The 13,955-nt window shown below is 42.7% G+C and overlaps 1 protein-coding gene across 1 annotated transcript; it reads right to left on the reverse strand.

Moving 5' to 3' along the window:
• Positions 1–7,840: 7,840 nt before the first annotated feature.
• Positions 7,841–10,879, reverse strand: LOC128460086 (protein c-Fos). Its single transcript, XM_053445123.1, has 4 exons — positions 10,751–10,879; positions 10,024–10,236; positions 9,182–9,289; positions 7,841–9,027 (listed from the first exon to the last, which is right to left on the reverse strand). Exons 1-4 carry the CDS (start codon positions 10,877–10,879, stop codon positions 8,338–8,340), a joined length of 1,140 nt encoding a protein of 379 aa, XP_053301098.1. The 3' UTR covers positions 7,841–8,337.
• Between the last annotated feature and the right edge of the window lie 3,076 nt (positions 10,880–13,955).

The following is a 13,955-nucleotide window of genomic DNA, read 5'->3' on the forward strand; positions in this document are numbered from 1 at the left end:
TTCCAGAGAGTTCCAGAGAAACTTGACCTGGCTGCCTCCTCCTGCTGCTTCCCTCTAGTGTGGACACATCTAACTGCATCCATCTGGACCGCTCTTAGAAAACTACTCATAACTTCAGATCTACTTTAGAAAAATACACAACACAATACCAATTTGTTTTAGCCATCTCACCTTTTGTGGACCGTTACAATTTGATTTGTGATATTTATCTGCCAAAATCTCCTCTAGTTGCAGGTTTATTCAATGATGAACCTACAAACTTGCCATTGCTGGTAAAGAGGAGGAATACATGTGAGTAGAAACTGTAAAAACATCAGTCAACATCAATGTAATTGAAATTATCTTTACTTGAAATTGTGTTTTGAAATAATGTGTAAGTGTGTGTTTGTTCGACACAACTCAAAACAAAGCTTATCTACAAGTTGAGTTTGTTTGAGTTTTTAAGAGTAGCAGGTGAACATCTGTTTCTAAGTTGAAACCCTATCACAGTTTGTGCATTACAATAACAAAGTCGCAACTAGGCTCAATATAATGTGATGAATATAATAAAATCATAATTTTTCGGCGTCATCCTCAAATTGCATTAGAACCATGAATATTAGCGTAATTTTAACCAAGGAGCACTTGTGCACGAACAGCCCATTCTCCTGTGCACATTTTATTACATCCCAGGGCGTATTTTTATTATCACTACAATTATCTAAGGGACAATTTGGTTTTTGGTTTTGCACAATGCCACCTCAACGGTTCCTCCTAGACCGAGCAGCTGAGTTATTAAAGGCTCGTCAAAATACCCCACTCTGTTCCTTTTTTTAGATTCTAATTTGGTTCTGCCGTGATTTATGTCTCGCTTATGAGGGGAGGTCGAGAGGAAGAAGGGGACGGGGGGTTGGGGGGGGTCTGGTGTGTCACGGTTCCTCTGAACATGGAGGGAGACATTTGGGGTCAATAAAGCAGAACTGAACCAACGTGCAGACAGATTTCATAAAACAGGAGGATGCTGGGCTGCCATGATTAAGACAAGACAGAGGTTTTCCCCTTGGCCGGTGTGGACCTTCAGCTGAGTTCCTGTGTGCCTGCAGGCCAGGGACCTCACTCAGTGCACCAACACACATTGTGCAGGCCCAGACGGTGCTTAAAGACAGGAGGGTCCCTGCCAGGAATAATAAGCCATGATAACAACGCTGTGAAAAAAAATATATATATATACCAGTCTGGATATGTAGACTAAGAATTCAAAGAATGTTCATTTGTTTTTTTAAGATCACGTTTAAAGGAAAAGGCAGCGATACACAGACATTAATAGAAATATTAAAGCTCTTGTGTAAAATCGGTATCTGATGCAGAAAGCGTGTATTTAGTTTTCTTTGTTTGGACTTACGGATGCTCAAAATTAAATCTCAACACATAGTGTGTTTAGTTTGTTCTCGTCTTTTCCAGTCCTGCAGAAAGTCGGTGCATTAAAAGTTGAACTTGTGTTTCCTGCAGCTGCTCAAATGATGAATGGAGACGTGGTGCACTCTGTGGTTTTACAGCTTTTCCGAACTCATGCAGACTTCTTGGTGTGTGGGCGTCACAAGTAAAGGTAAAAAGTATCATAACTGTTTTATGGATATTTATTTATTTTCTTTTATTAAGTACATTTTTGCACAAGCACTCATGATGATCCTCTGTCTTTATATTTTTGTGTTTATGGCGCCAATTGAGGCGAAAACATGAGCTACAAACTCCTGGATAAATTAGAGATATTTCCGGGCGACCCTCGGAGATCCACTATCCAGCAGTACTCTTGAGATGTTGACACGTGCTTTTATTTTCTCTCGTTTACACCAACTCGTTATGCACCTGTCTGAGTCAGCAAAGTTTACATGAATCACATCTTATCCAAAATGCAGCCGCCAGATTCCCAATGTCATTTCACTGGCTCCTGTATCTCTGATACTGGTTTTGAGATCCTGTTAATAGCATTTAATGCTCGCTGTGGAATCCCACACATGTGCCTCACTGATCTCCTGACTGAGATGGTCTTTTCTGTTTGGGCACAGACTCAATGGAACAAACTCCTCAAGGACATCAGACTCACTTATCCTCTTTTAAATTGGTTTTAGATATCATATTTTATGAATGCGCTTCTATAGGGCTTGTGGTCTGAACTTATTTTATTTGACCTTATAACACACATTTTATTTTCATTTGATCATTTTTATAGCTTTATATAATCCTATCTTACTATTTTGGATCATGTTGCTTTATGATTGCTTAACATTTCAATTATTTTTTTATTTGCTTTTATCAAGCTGTCAAGTAGCACTTTATTGTTTATAGTTTATAGTCATTTTTATTATTTGTTGATTTAAAGTTGAAATATTTTGTCCTTATATCATCCAGCTTCACATATTTGGGAAATACCCAGCGAACCAGACACCTCCAGACACAATCCTGACTCATCATTGCAGACTTTATGAAGAAACTTTATTTTTAAAACTGCTCCCTTCAACATCCTTCCTTCCCTTTTCTGTTCTTCATTCCAATTCATCTCTGACGGTTGTAGATCACGTCAAAACATGTCTAGTGACACATGAAGATGCACACTTTTAAATCAAGGATATTTAGGACCATGTGGCTGATGCCCAGTACTTTTCCATTTTGGCAATCACATCTTGAAACGGTGTTTTACTACAGAGCGTTACTTCCCATTTTATGACTACTACTTATTGAGGAGTCAATGGAAACTCTTATCTTTCTCATTTGACTTACCAGACGTCAAACTCTTAGGTGATGAATTAAACATTTTCATGTGTAATCATTTATATCAATGGGACATATGTACCGCTCATATCCTCTGTAATGGATCGAGGCCGTGGCAGACTCCCATTCACAGAAATCAGATGTGCACCGCTTGCGTGCCGGTGCTTGACATCAACCCTCCTCTTCATCTTCATCTTCATCTCCCTCCGACTAAAACAGGCTGCCAGCTATGCAGCCCACCCAACCCCTCCTCGCCACAACCACTGATCCTGTTTCCAATTGGAGGAAAAGCTCCCAGTGTTACTGTATTAGTGCTGTGACAAATGGATTCACCATTTGATTTATCACGGTCTATAAAAAGGAAAATCCCTCTGCACAACGACATGAAATCTTCTGCAGTTTCATATTAATTAATTGAATGACGTGGTCGTAAAAATATTAAAGCACCACATCCCCACTGGATCCCGTTCTTTGGTCCTGCTGTGACACTGGAGGTGCCCTCGGTCTCCCGCTGGAACCCGGCAGTATTGTTTCGAGCTCATGACGATATCCTCACCATCGTTTGGCGAGGTTGTTCGCTCACAGCATGATTCGTGTCAGGTGACCCAGCCTTCCCAAACCCGTGTGACACGGATTTATCTGTGTAAATATAACACTTCCATGGGAATATCACGGTGAGCATGAGGAAACAGTGGTCAGGAGGCGTATGAGGGTGAGATATCAGAGGTGGAAACGGTGAGCAAACAACAAATAACAGAAGGATCGAGGGACTGTAACCAGGAGATGTGAGACATATTATGACAGGGTGCTGATGCTGCCTTCAGTTACTCCAACCTGTAACATTGCTGCAGTGAGAAGGGAGACTGTCCTTTGAACAACTTTTTATTTTGTTAGTTAGCATTTAAAATGCAGGTTTCACTGTAGTTCAGAAAATCTTTATACAAATGCCAATAAAACAAACGTTACACAGGCTGAGCTAATCCGTGGTAAATGGAAAACTCTTACACTTGCTCAGTCAATCTTCTAAGACATGATGAATCCACATTTTTCTTATTTAAGTCATCATATTAGTAAGACCCTTGTGGGCGAGTCTCTGATTACCTATCTTGATGATAACAAAGAGGCATATTGAGGGAGCTGGTGTCTATGAGTGTGTGCAATTTGATGCAGCTGGATTATATTCAAGGGGACTGTTGGGCCTTGGTGGAGGAATGCGCTCTACTGAGTGCCACTCTAGTTATAGGAGTAGTCCACATCCAATCAAAAACAAGCTTCATCTACCAGTGTGTACATAAGTTGAGCCTCTAGACAAATGTAAAAACAATATGTTTTGCTTTTTAGCTTTTTCTCCCAAAAGTGAACATGGGGATACAGAAACGTCCTCAAACATTTCACATATTGACTATGGAGGCCTAAATGTGTCAGCTAATGACGTTTTACACACATTTTGTATAATTATGACATGAAATTTTATAATTGCAAATATTGGACTGTGTAATGCATGTTAGTGCTGTGTAATTGTCATTGTCACACAACCTCGGGTCTTTTTCCACTGAAATCTGTACATATTTAGACTCCTGCTCACTTTGAGGTCATCCTGACTTCTCGTGGTTTCTATGTAAGGTCCAAACACACATCTTAAACATTAAGGATGATCAAGATAAAAGGGAAAGTTGACCCACCCACACAGATGTAAGCATGGGGTGTGAGATTGAGCTGTCAATCAACCAGTGTGAATATGCCCACACATCAGGAGACGAGCCGTAATCATGGTCAAAACAACAATTCGAGGTACTTGTACAGCATACTTTACATTTTATGAAACTTTATATTTCTATTCCATTCCATTTCAAAGTGTTATTTTACCAAATTTAAATAATCCACTGCATTACAAGTTGTGATTTTACTTACAGAAAAGTCCAGTTAATAAAACCCTGCAGATATATCACCAAGACATTAAAACAAATTTTACTGTTCAGACCAACACACCACAAACTCAGAATCTGTGATATGGTTGAATTAAACCATTCTGACTGAGAGGATATAATATTATATAAAATGCCCCAATTTTTTTTTTGATTTGCAGTTTGAAATATCCCTTTGATTATAAATCTCTTCAGGAGCCTCCACACGTAGGGGCCCTGGGCACTTTGTTCCACTCTCATCCTCACTAACCCGTGTTTTTAATCAGCCGTGTGTGTGCGTGATGCCTCGGTGCTCGGCTATTTTCGAGTGATGATGGATGGGCCTGTCAACGGCTCTGCTGTCGTCTGACTCACTCTCTGTCCACTTGTTCTGTCAGACTCTGCGTGTCCAGCAGTGTGATGTTTCCCATCTCCACAGCCTGTTTCAGATTTGTTAAACCTCGCATAGTGAGTTGTTCACAGCCATCAAGCCGCAACCCTGCTGTCTGAGATGTGAGCTGAAGGGGAAGAGTTTTTATTCCAAAGTGTGGAGTGAGTCCAGTGCCTGCTGGTGGTAGAGGAAGTGTCTATGTGGAGCAACACCACTATAAAAGTACAGCATTTATGTATGTGATATGTTTCACTTTCCTCCAGCTCTATATTGAAGTTATATGTTTACACAGTGAAGTATTCAATTCTGAAACCATGTTTCTGTTTGCATCCATTTTTACATCAAATGGAAATATTCAAAAAGTCTTGTGCATCACTTTAGGCACATTTTCCGTCAGATGGAGCAGACGCTAAAGTATTTCCACTTTTAACACCAGGGCCCTCGGTTTTCTACAGAATATTTGCATTGTGCATTTAAGTTTCAAAAGCTGTATCATGCTACATCTGCAGTAGAACACACTCATTCATTTGTTGTAAACTAATTCAAGTCAGTTCTGCAAACAAAACATGATCCTTGAAAAGTCTCTGAGCTGAAATACACCAAACCAATGGAGTCATACAAGTGAGCTTTTTAAATCTCTACTGAGATTTAATTTATTAAGCAGTCCATAAATGGCGGAACTGTTTAACACTTACTTTGTGGTAAAAAAAATATGTTTCTGAAATTCTACATTTATTTATGTATTTCTATATCCATTCATTTATATGTTTATATCTGCATTAATATATTAACTTGTGAATTTACACCTTATTACTGTATTTCTACACGTAATCATTTATTTGTATATTTCTACATTCTACTATACTTTTTATGACATGTCTTTGTCCTTCATATTCAGTGATGACCCTCATACTGATACTACTACCACTACAGACGCCTGTTTTACCTGCTTTATAGTTTATGTATTACTATATTACTGTAGTATTAGGATCTTTGTGTAACACCTCTGGCTGCTGTGAGGGCAGGCTCTGCTGCTGCTGCTCAGCTTTTCTCTGCAGACTCTGTAGCCCCCCCTACTGAGGACATCAGATACTGCACTTCTCCTGCATTTCTCCGAGACCTGCTTATGTAAAGTGTAAACGAGTAGAATGTAATAGATATAGTATATATTTCATCTATAAAAGCAGACCGGCTGCATGTGGTAACATTAGGTGCAGCCACTGTTGCTGCCGCACAGAAACCCAATGTTCTGGTTTCACTGGGACATCGGACACACTGTGGGTTTTAAATGCAGTTTTTCCAGGAACTCTATATTCCTGGTAAATTACTAATTAGTCCACTTACCGTCAGGCACGTGACCCAACACGTCTCGTTTGTTCGTGCTCCCGCTTCGACTCTTTCCGGTAACAGCGCTCCGCTCGCTCCCGGCCCGTGAAACGTGACACCCGTCGCCATGGAAACAAAACAACCGCAATTACCCAAACATGGTCAGAGGGAAGTGAGCCGACGCGGGGCCAAGCGCGTGCTGACGTCACGCGGAGCACGCACTGTGCCGCGGTGCGGAGTCCGATCGACCGTGACAATAGTGGAGCGGTGAATGAATAAGTGATCATCTGTTCCCACTCATTTTTAACGGCTCGGTCCCACACTGTACTTTATGTTCTGTATGGAGCCGCGGAGTCAAAAATAGACCCACCGACAACTGCGTGGAATATTAATATCAGGGACACTCTAAAATAAGTTTACTAAAGTATATTAATAAATCTGTGTCAGCAGTTATCATCACCACATGATGAGATACAGGAAAATATGAGAAATGCTCTAAAAATGAGATCCTTATAACTAGAAGGTTTATAGTTCTAGGGCTTTTGGTCCTGTTGCATGATCTTCATCACCAAGATACATGAAACTCTGAGAAATGCTCTAAAAATGTAATATTTATCACTACAATGTTTATTGAGTAGCTGTAATGGAGCTGTTGGTCCAATTACATGACCTTTATCACTACATGAGTAGATAAGATAAGACACATGACGCATGAGAAGGTGAGAAACGCCCTATAAACAAGGAACTTTCACTACAAGGTGAATTTAGTATAGCTTTCCGTGAACTTTTAGTCCTATTCCATGTTCATTTATTAAGACAAGATTAAGAGTTGTGAAGCATGAGAAGGTGAGAAATGCTCTGTAAACAAGGAACTCCCATTACAAGGTGTTCTGTAACTCGAATAAAGACAAAAAATAAATACTTTAGGAATGAAAACATAAGAAATACTCATTGAGGAATCTCTCACTGCAATGTACATTTAGTTGCTGTTCTTGAGCTTTCAATCATATTTCATGGTCTTCCTTTGGCAGACATGTTTTCTTGCCTGTTAGGTAATTGTAAAATACTAAAATTAACAATTTTAAGGTCTGCTCATCCATGTTGGCCTAAAGACTGAGGTGCGTAGATCACTCTAAAAATTTGAAATTGCTCTCAAGGAAACAATCATATGTGCACAATCTTCTTCAGAGTTTGTCATGGACTTCCAGACGTTCACATTTCCTTTTTTTTCTAAGGACTTCTTGTTTTTAAAAGCAACTCAACTAGTCATCGACTTGCCTCCTCATCTGCCGAGGATGATCATGACTGAATGCTCCAAAATGGCCCCTGAGTGGATCTTGTGAAGCCTGTGGTGAGACCGAACGACAACAACAAAAAGGTTCGCAGTTGACTCACTTTATTTCCAGCATTATATATATATTTTTGCATCTGATCATTCTTTATAAGTAAAAAAATAAACTATGTCATAAAATACATCTTGATAAAATACATGACGTGATAGATATTTTTTTTAATGGAAAACCTTTAAAGGAAATGTTAGGTCAATGGGACTCCTTACACAGCAAGATGTGACACCGATATGCTACACATGAGCGACCCTTCTTTTTTCGCGTGTTACAACACAACTATATTACACACAGAGAGGCTACTGAGCATGATCACACATCACATCACATTTAGGCATTTTAAAAACACAAGCTACCACCTTTTCTTGAATCACTGATGACGTGTATTTGCATGCACTTGTTTTCACACCGGCACAAAGTCACGTTTTTTTGAAGACCTGCACCGGCAGCGTGGAAGAAAATCGACTCTCTCACAGAAAAAACATGTCGTATACACAACCCTTCGATGTTCAGGTTTACACAACATCAAAACTCACACTACAAAAGGTTACTTGAGAAAGATCATAGCTTGCTGGCTGGTTAGAATACGATTTTAAAGTATCATTGCATAACGTGGTTCCGTTCACAAGGCCAGAAGGGTTGGGGAGTTGAGACTATCTCCGAGGCTTCCTTTGAGGCCCTCGCAGCCGTCGGCCAAGGAATCAATCTCAGGGTAGTTGAAGGAGAACACTGTGCGGTAGTTGCTACAAGTGGGACTGGAAGACATGATGGGGGTGCTCAGAGATTCAAGGTCGCTCGCCACAGACTTGTACAGGGTCTCCCAGTCTGAGAGGCAGAAGGGGCCGCTAAGGTCTATGTCGGGGACGGATGAGGCCGTCTCGGAGGTCACCGCCATCTCCAGGCTGGGCACCAGGTCGTCCAGGTCGTCTCCTTTCAAGTCCTCCAGAGCCTCCTCTTCCGCGCTCGAGCACAGGAGGATGTTGGAGTTCCCCAAGATGGCCGCGGCGGGGATGCAGGGGACGTCATCCATGTCTTGGCCAATTATAGAGGCTTCTCCCATTGCTGTATTGCTCTCTGGTGGTTTCCCATTCTCTATGATGGACAGCAGCTGCGGGGAGGGCGGGGGATCCTGCATCATTATGCTATCACCATCTTCCCTATCCTCCTCCTCCTCCTCATCAGCATCACTTGCAGGGAGCTTGCAGGATGGTTGGTGGGAGGCTAAGACCTGCTCCAGCCTCTCCTTCTCCTTCAGCAGGTCGGCTATCTCCGTCTGGAGGGTGGACCTCTCCTCCTCGAGCTCGTCGGTTTCCTGCGGAGAGGAGGGACACAATCAGAAAACAGTCCCCCCTGCTGTGCTGCAGTAACCTTTATAACTTCTGACATGTCACACATCACTGTACATGCGCTCAGCCTTCGGATGGGTGCATATAGCGTGTGAATCTCCTCCATACAATGCCACTTACAGCCTGTAGAGTGTCTATCAGCTCCCTCCGTCTGTTGCGACACTTGGCCGCAGCGATCTTGTTCCTCTCCCTCCTGATCGTGCGCCTCTCCTCCTCCTCTTTGGAGGGCTGAAATCAATCACAGACCAAGTCTATTAAACGCTGCATCCTGCTTGGTTTTCGCCATGTCAGCGTTTGGCTCTTCCACACCACCTCTCGTGCCAAAAAGATAAAGTGAATGTATACTGCATTGGAATACTGATGTGTGCTCGGTGCAGCATCTTCTCCCCTCCCTCAGCTCAGGCGTCAAAACGCAGCACCCACCGTCGAGCCGAGGCAGCCCACGTGAGCGCGCGTTTTATGCAATTTCCCATCCATGCCCGTGCACACCACTCACGGGGCATGTGCTCGTTTCTCTCAGTAATTAGGACTCGCTGCACCAATTAGACACAACCCAACCGCTCTCTTTCGTGTGTTCCTCCCTGCAGTCGTTCACTTACGCCACACTCGCTCCGTTAATTTCACTTTGACTGTAAAAACAATTGAAATCTAATTCATCATTCAATTCGAACCATATCGCGATACTCCCCAACAGGACAGTGGATGACGGATATCATTGAGGAGATGTAAGATAAGATCAAATATGACCTTCCTTTATTACCCCCACAATGAGGAAATGTGTTGCAAATATAAAAGTATAAATGGAATATATAAATTGCGCAGAGAAATTAATATTGCATTGATTGACTGATTGATTGATTGATCGATTGATTGATTGCACGTGACGTTCTTTCTGTGACGTTGTTTCCCTCCCCTCCCCAGTAACCCTGTCTGGATATATATTTATACATATGCAAATATACCTGCTCCCTCTGGCCCTTCCTGCTGGAGGGCTTCGCCTTGTTTGCACCTGACGACGGCCGATGGTTCGCTCCGTGCGTTTTGGTCTTGGCGCGTCTGGGCGACGGGGAGACAGATGTGAGCACCGTCGGCTGCACCATCCACCTCAGATCCGGCGAGGTCGAGATGGCAGTCACGGTCGGAACAAAGGAGTCCGATGCGCTGGTGTCACTGTCCTGCAACAAAAGAAAACACATTTATATGCAAGCATGCTGGTAAACACTGATTTAATAAGCAATCGCATCCATGGCTGACCTTTACATGTGTTTATACGGTGCATTAATCATGTGGCTGAGGATTGCAAAAAAGAAGAAGAATCCATACAGTCTGTGCGTGAAAATCATCAAATCCCAATCCCCTCTATTTTCACCATCCTCACTCTAAAATGAAAGGTCACGACCAAGACGTGATGCATGTGTCTAAAGTCTATTACAATCAATTTCCTTCAACATTATCGCTCTGTGTTCCCGGATCCCCCACAGATGCAAAGAGACAATATAGACACTGCATATGTGTTCGTAAGGAGCCCTCCTCAGCACGGGACACTAAATCCTGTTCAAGAAAATTCTGTCTATGAAATGCACTCGGGTGTGTGTGCAGAAAAATGAGGAGTGCAACCTATATTATCCTTGTGCATTAATTATCCCGTATTGTGAGCTTTCAAATTGTGAGGCTGGGGTCCGCTTGTACCTTGGCGCCGTCCACTGATGATGAAAGCGAGTCAGGAGGATGCCGGCTGCACCCAGGGGTGTCCCCGCCAGGCGATGCTGTGCTACAGCTGGAGGACGAGTCGTACTCAGTGCAGGAGTCTGGATGCATGTTTTCATCCAAACAAAAAAAATCACTGCATTCAAAATAAAAAGATACGTTTCTCTCGTCTTAACAGCACCCCCCAAAAAATGACAGCTACTTATATTCCATTTGCCAGTTTCATAAATGGTAACTGTGCAGATAGTCAGGCCCGCCTTTTATAGTGAGCTGGAATTTTATGAATGAAATCCGGGTGGTGAGACTGAACCATTCCACAGAGGGGGAAGGTGGAAGGGTGGGGGGGAAAGCCAGCAGGTGGTCTCCCATTTCACATTGAAATCCCCGAAACGCATCAACAACAATACTAAGCAGCCTGTTTTTATTACTAACCTATTTTATTTGTTCTAATGTGAAAAAATGGCAAGAAAATACAAAGGGACACCCCCGCCTGCAAGAGGTGCCATAGCCATGAATGAACTACGTCATTTCATGTATGCAGCATCTGCATCATACATTATGTTCCCGTCATGTCCACATACGTTGACGAGACGTATAAATATATAATTTTTCTAAACATATACATAGTGTATATTGCCGCATTGGTGGCCACAGAAATGTCCTTGGAGGTGAAGGGAGGTGAGGGAGCAGCAATGTGTTGACATTTTATAAATAACAGTTTATAACGGGGTTCTGGTGTCTTTAGTACTTCATGTTCCAACTGGAGGACCCGGATTGGAACAACTCTATAACCTCTGCCATCCAATGTTATAGAAACAACTCACTTCATCACATGGAGCTACATAGTGAAACCTTTTTTTTTATATAAATGCACGAACCCCATCTCGTCCTAGCAGCCAATTACTGATCACCTATAATCGACCGTTCGACCGGGATCAATACATCACATCGCCGTTCACCTGTCGCTGCATATGAATAGAGGTCCAGCAACAGAATTGTCGCTGCAGCGGAACAGCCAATCACAGAGTGGACCCGTCGAGCCATATATGGTGTTTCCGGGGAATGGGCGAAAGAAGTAGGGGGGCGCGCGTTTGTGTGTTCGTGTGCGTTTTTGTGTGTGTGTGTGTGTGTGGCCCACTCACTCACAGTCACAAAAGGAAAGTGAAACACGCGCTAAAATACCCGTCAGGAATTGTTTCTGATATCAGCGTCATGAGGATGAATATAGAGGTGCTGCTGGAGACATGAGGAGGAAGAGGAGGGTGAGCTCCTGCACTTGACCCTCATCTGCCACAACAACAGGGAGCTATGCAGATGTATCGTGTAAATGCGTAGCGTGTGAATGCATATAACTGGAGGTATCAGTCCCTTTGATAGTCCCCCTCACAATACTGCTTTTGTTGCTGCAGTTTACTGGCACCTACATGCAAGCATCTAAATCAGCTCCTGTGACAATAGAAGGGGTTTGGATTTTCTATATTTAGGCTTCAGATGACCTCACAGATCCACTGAAGGGAGAGGGATGCACGGTGAAAAGAAAAGAGGGGAGGGGGTACTCGCTGCTTCCCGGCAGTGGCAGCCCCCTCTGGGCTTATTTACCGGCACATCATTAGGGGGTCGACTTCCCACCCCATTCATGTACCCCACTGCCTGCGTGCCTGTTGGCTCAGGGGTGCAAAGGTCGGACATAACAAGTGCAGATGACCCCCCCCCCCCCCCCCCCTCACTATACCAGACTTCAAAAACACTTGTTTTCACCCCAGTAAGTTGAGCGTGAATAGACATAACAGAGGGGAGGTTATTTTTAGGCGCAGTGACATCAGCGTCCAAAGTTCAAGCTAAGTAGCCAAGTAGATCGTGTGTTATCATAATTGTGGTCTTGAATAACAGCACTGCTGTGGCTGTATGTGGCCTAATGGACTGGACTCAAGAGAATTACTTCAAAAAGATTATAACATATAAAAAAAAATCTAATTAAAAGTGAAATAAATCGAATAAGAAGAAACAAAGTAGATGTAGTTTCACAAAATAAGGTATTATCATTTATTGATATTATCTTTTTCCTCCCAATACCAATACCTTATCTGCTACCATGTTGAATGCTCTCTCTCTCTCTCTCATTTAACTTTTGCGTGTATACAATTTTTATAATAAACTTTATATTTTTAATTATCTGTCTGTCTGTCTGTCTGTCTATCTGTCTATCTGTCTATCTGTCTATCTGTCTATCTCTATGTCTGTCTGCCTGCCTGCCTGCCTGTCTGTCTGTCTGTCTGTCTGTCTGTCTGTCTGTCTGTCTGTCTGTCTGTCTGTCTGTCTGTCTATCAATAGTCTGCCTGTCTGTCTGTCTGTCTATCTATCAATCATCTGTCTGTCTGTCTGTCTGTCTGTCTGTCTGTCTGTCTGTCTGTCTATCTGTCTGTCTATCTATCAATCATCTGTCTGTCTGTCTGTCTGTCTGTCTGTCTGTCTGTCTGTCAGTCTGTCTGTCTATCAATCATCTGTCAACTTTATCTTGGGACCTCCTATAATGAACGCTATCTTTTATTTGTATTCTGCTGTGTGCTTATCGTTGCATCACGGAGTCAGAGTGTCCAGTACAGTGGCTCGGTGGTAGTGAAGCTGCTCTTCTTGCCAACCAGTCAAACAAAAAACACTCAAACAATATGTCCACGTTTTGATCGGTGTCCTGTTTCATTCCGTTGCTCCGCACAGAGACGGGAGGACAGACAGAGATCTCACTCCACCACTCTTTCCTGGAACCGAGACGTGTCCAGACGTCGGCTGACGTAACGACGTCGAAAGTGTGAGCGGAAGGGCGACGCTGCCGGGCCGGTTTTCTGTTTCACGTTGTCGAGTGGTTCGTCTCCGCGAAAACAAACGATCTTTGTTGCCATGCAAATCAAAGGACGTCACTGACGCGAAAGGGGTGGAGTGTTGCTAGGGCGACCAGGAATGTTAAACACAACACGAGCGCGGGAAAGAGAGCACGACGCCTTTAACCTACATCCATGCACTTTCACACAATAACCCTGTTATTAATCTGTATATCTTTAATGACATGTCCAGAGTTCCAACACATATTAAACTGTTTATCTTTATGCATTTCACAGTTGCGTCCTGTAACACTTTGTAATTACAGTATTTCTGAAGAATCCTATATTATTATCAAAAACAACAATAATTG

Source organism: Pleuronectes platessa, chromosome 17 (assembly GCF_947347685.1).
Source record: "Pleuronectes platessa chromosome 17, fPlePla1.1, whole genome shotgun sequence".
Classification (NCBI taxonomy): Eukaryota; Metazoa; Chordata; class Actinopteri; order Pleuronectiformes; family Pleuronectidae; genus Pleuronectes; species Pleuronectes platessa.

Coding starts and splice junctions, on each gene's coding strand:
- LOC128460086 (XM_053445123.1), bottom strand. CDS start 10,879: ATGCATCCAGACTCCTGCACTGAGTACGACTCGTCCTCCAGCTGTAGC. Junction 9,290..10,023: donor GGAAGGGCCAGAGGGAGCAG/GTATATTTGCAT, acceptor GATTGATTTCAG/CCCTCCAAAGAGGAGGAGGA. Junction 9,028..9,181: donor TGATAGACACTCTACAGGCT/GTAAGTGGCATT, acceptor TCCTCTCCGCAG/GAAACCGACGAGCTCGAGGA.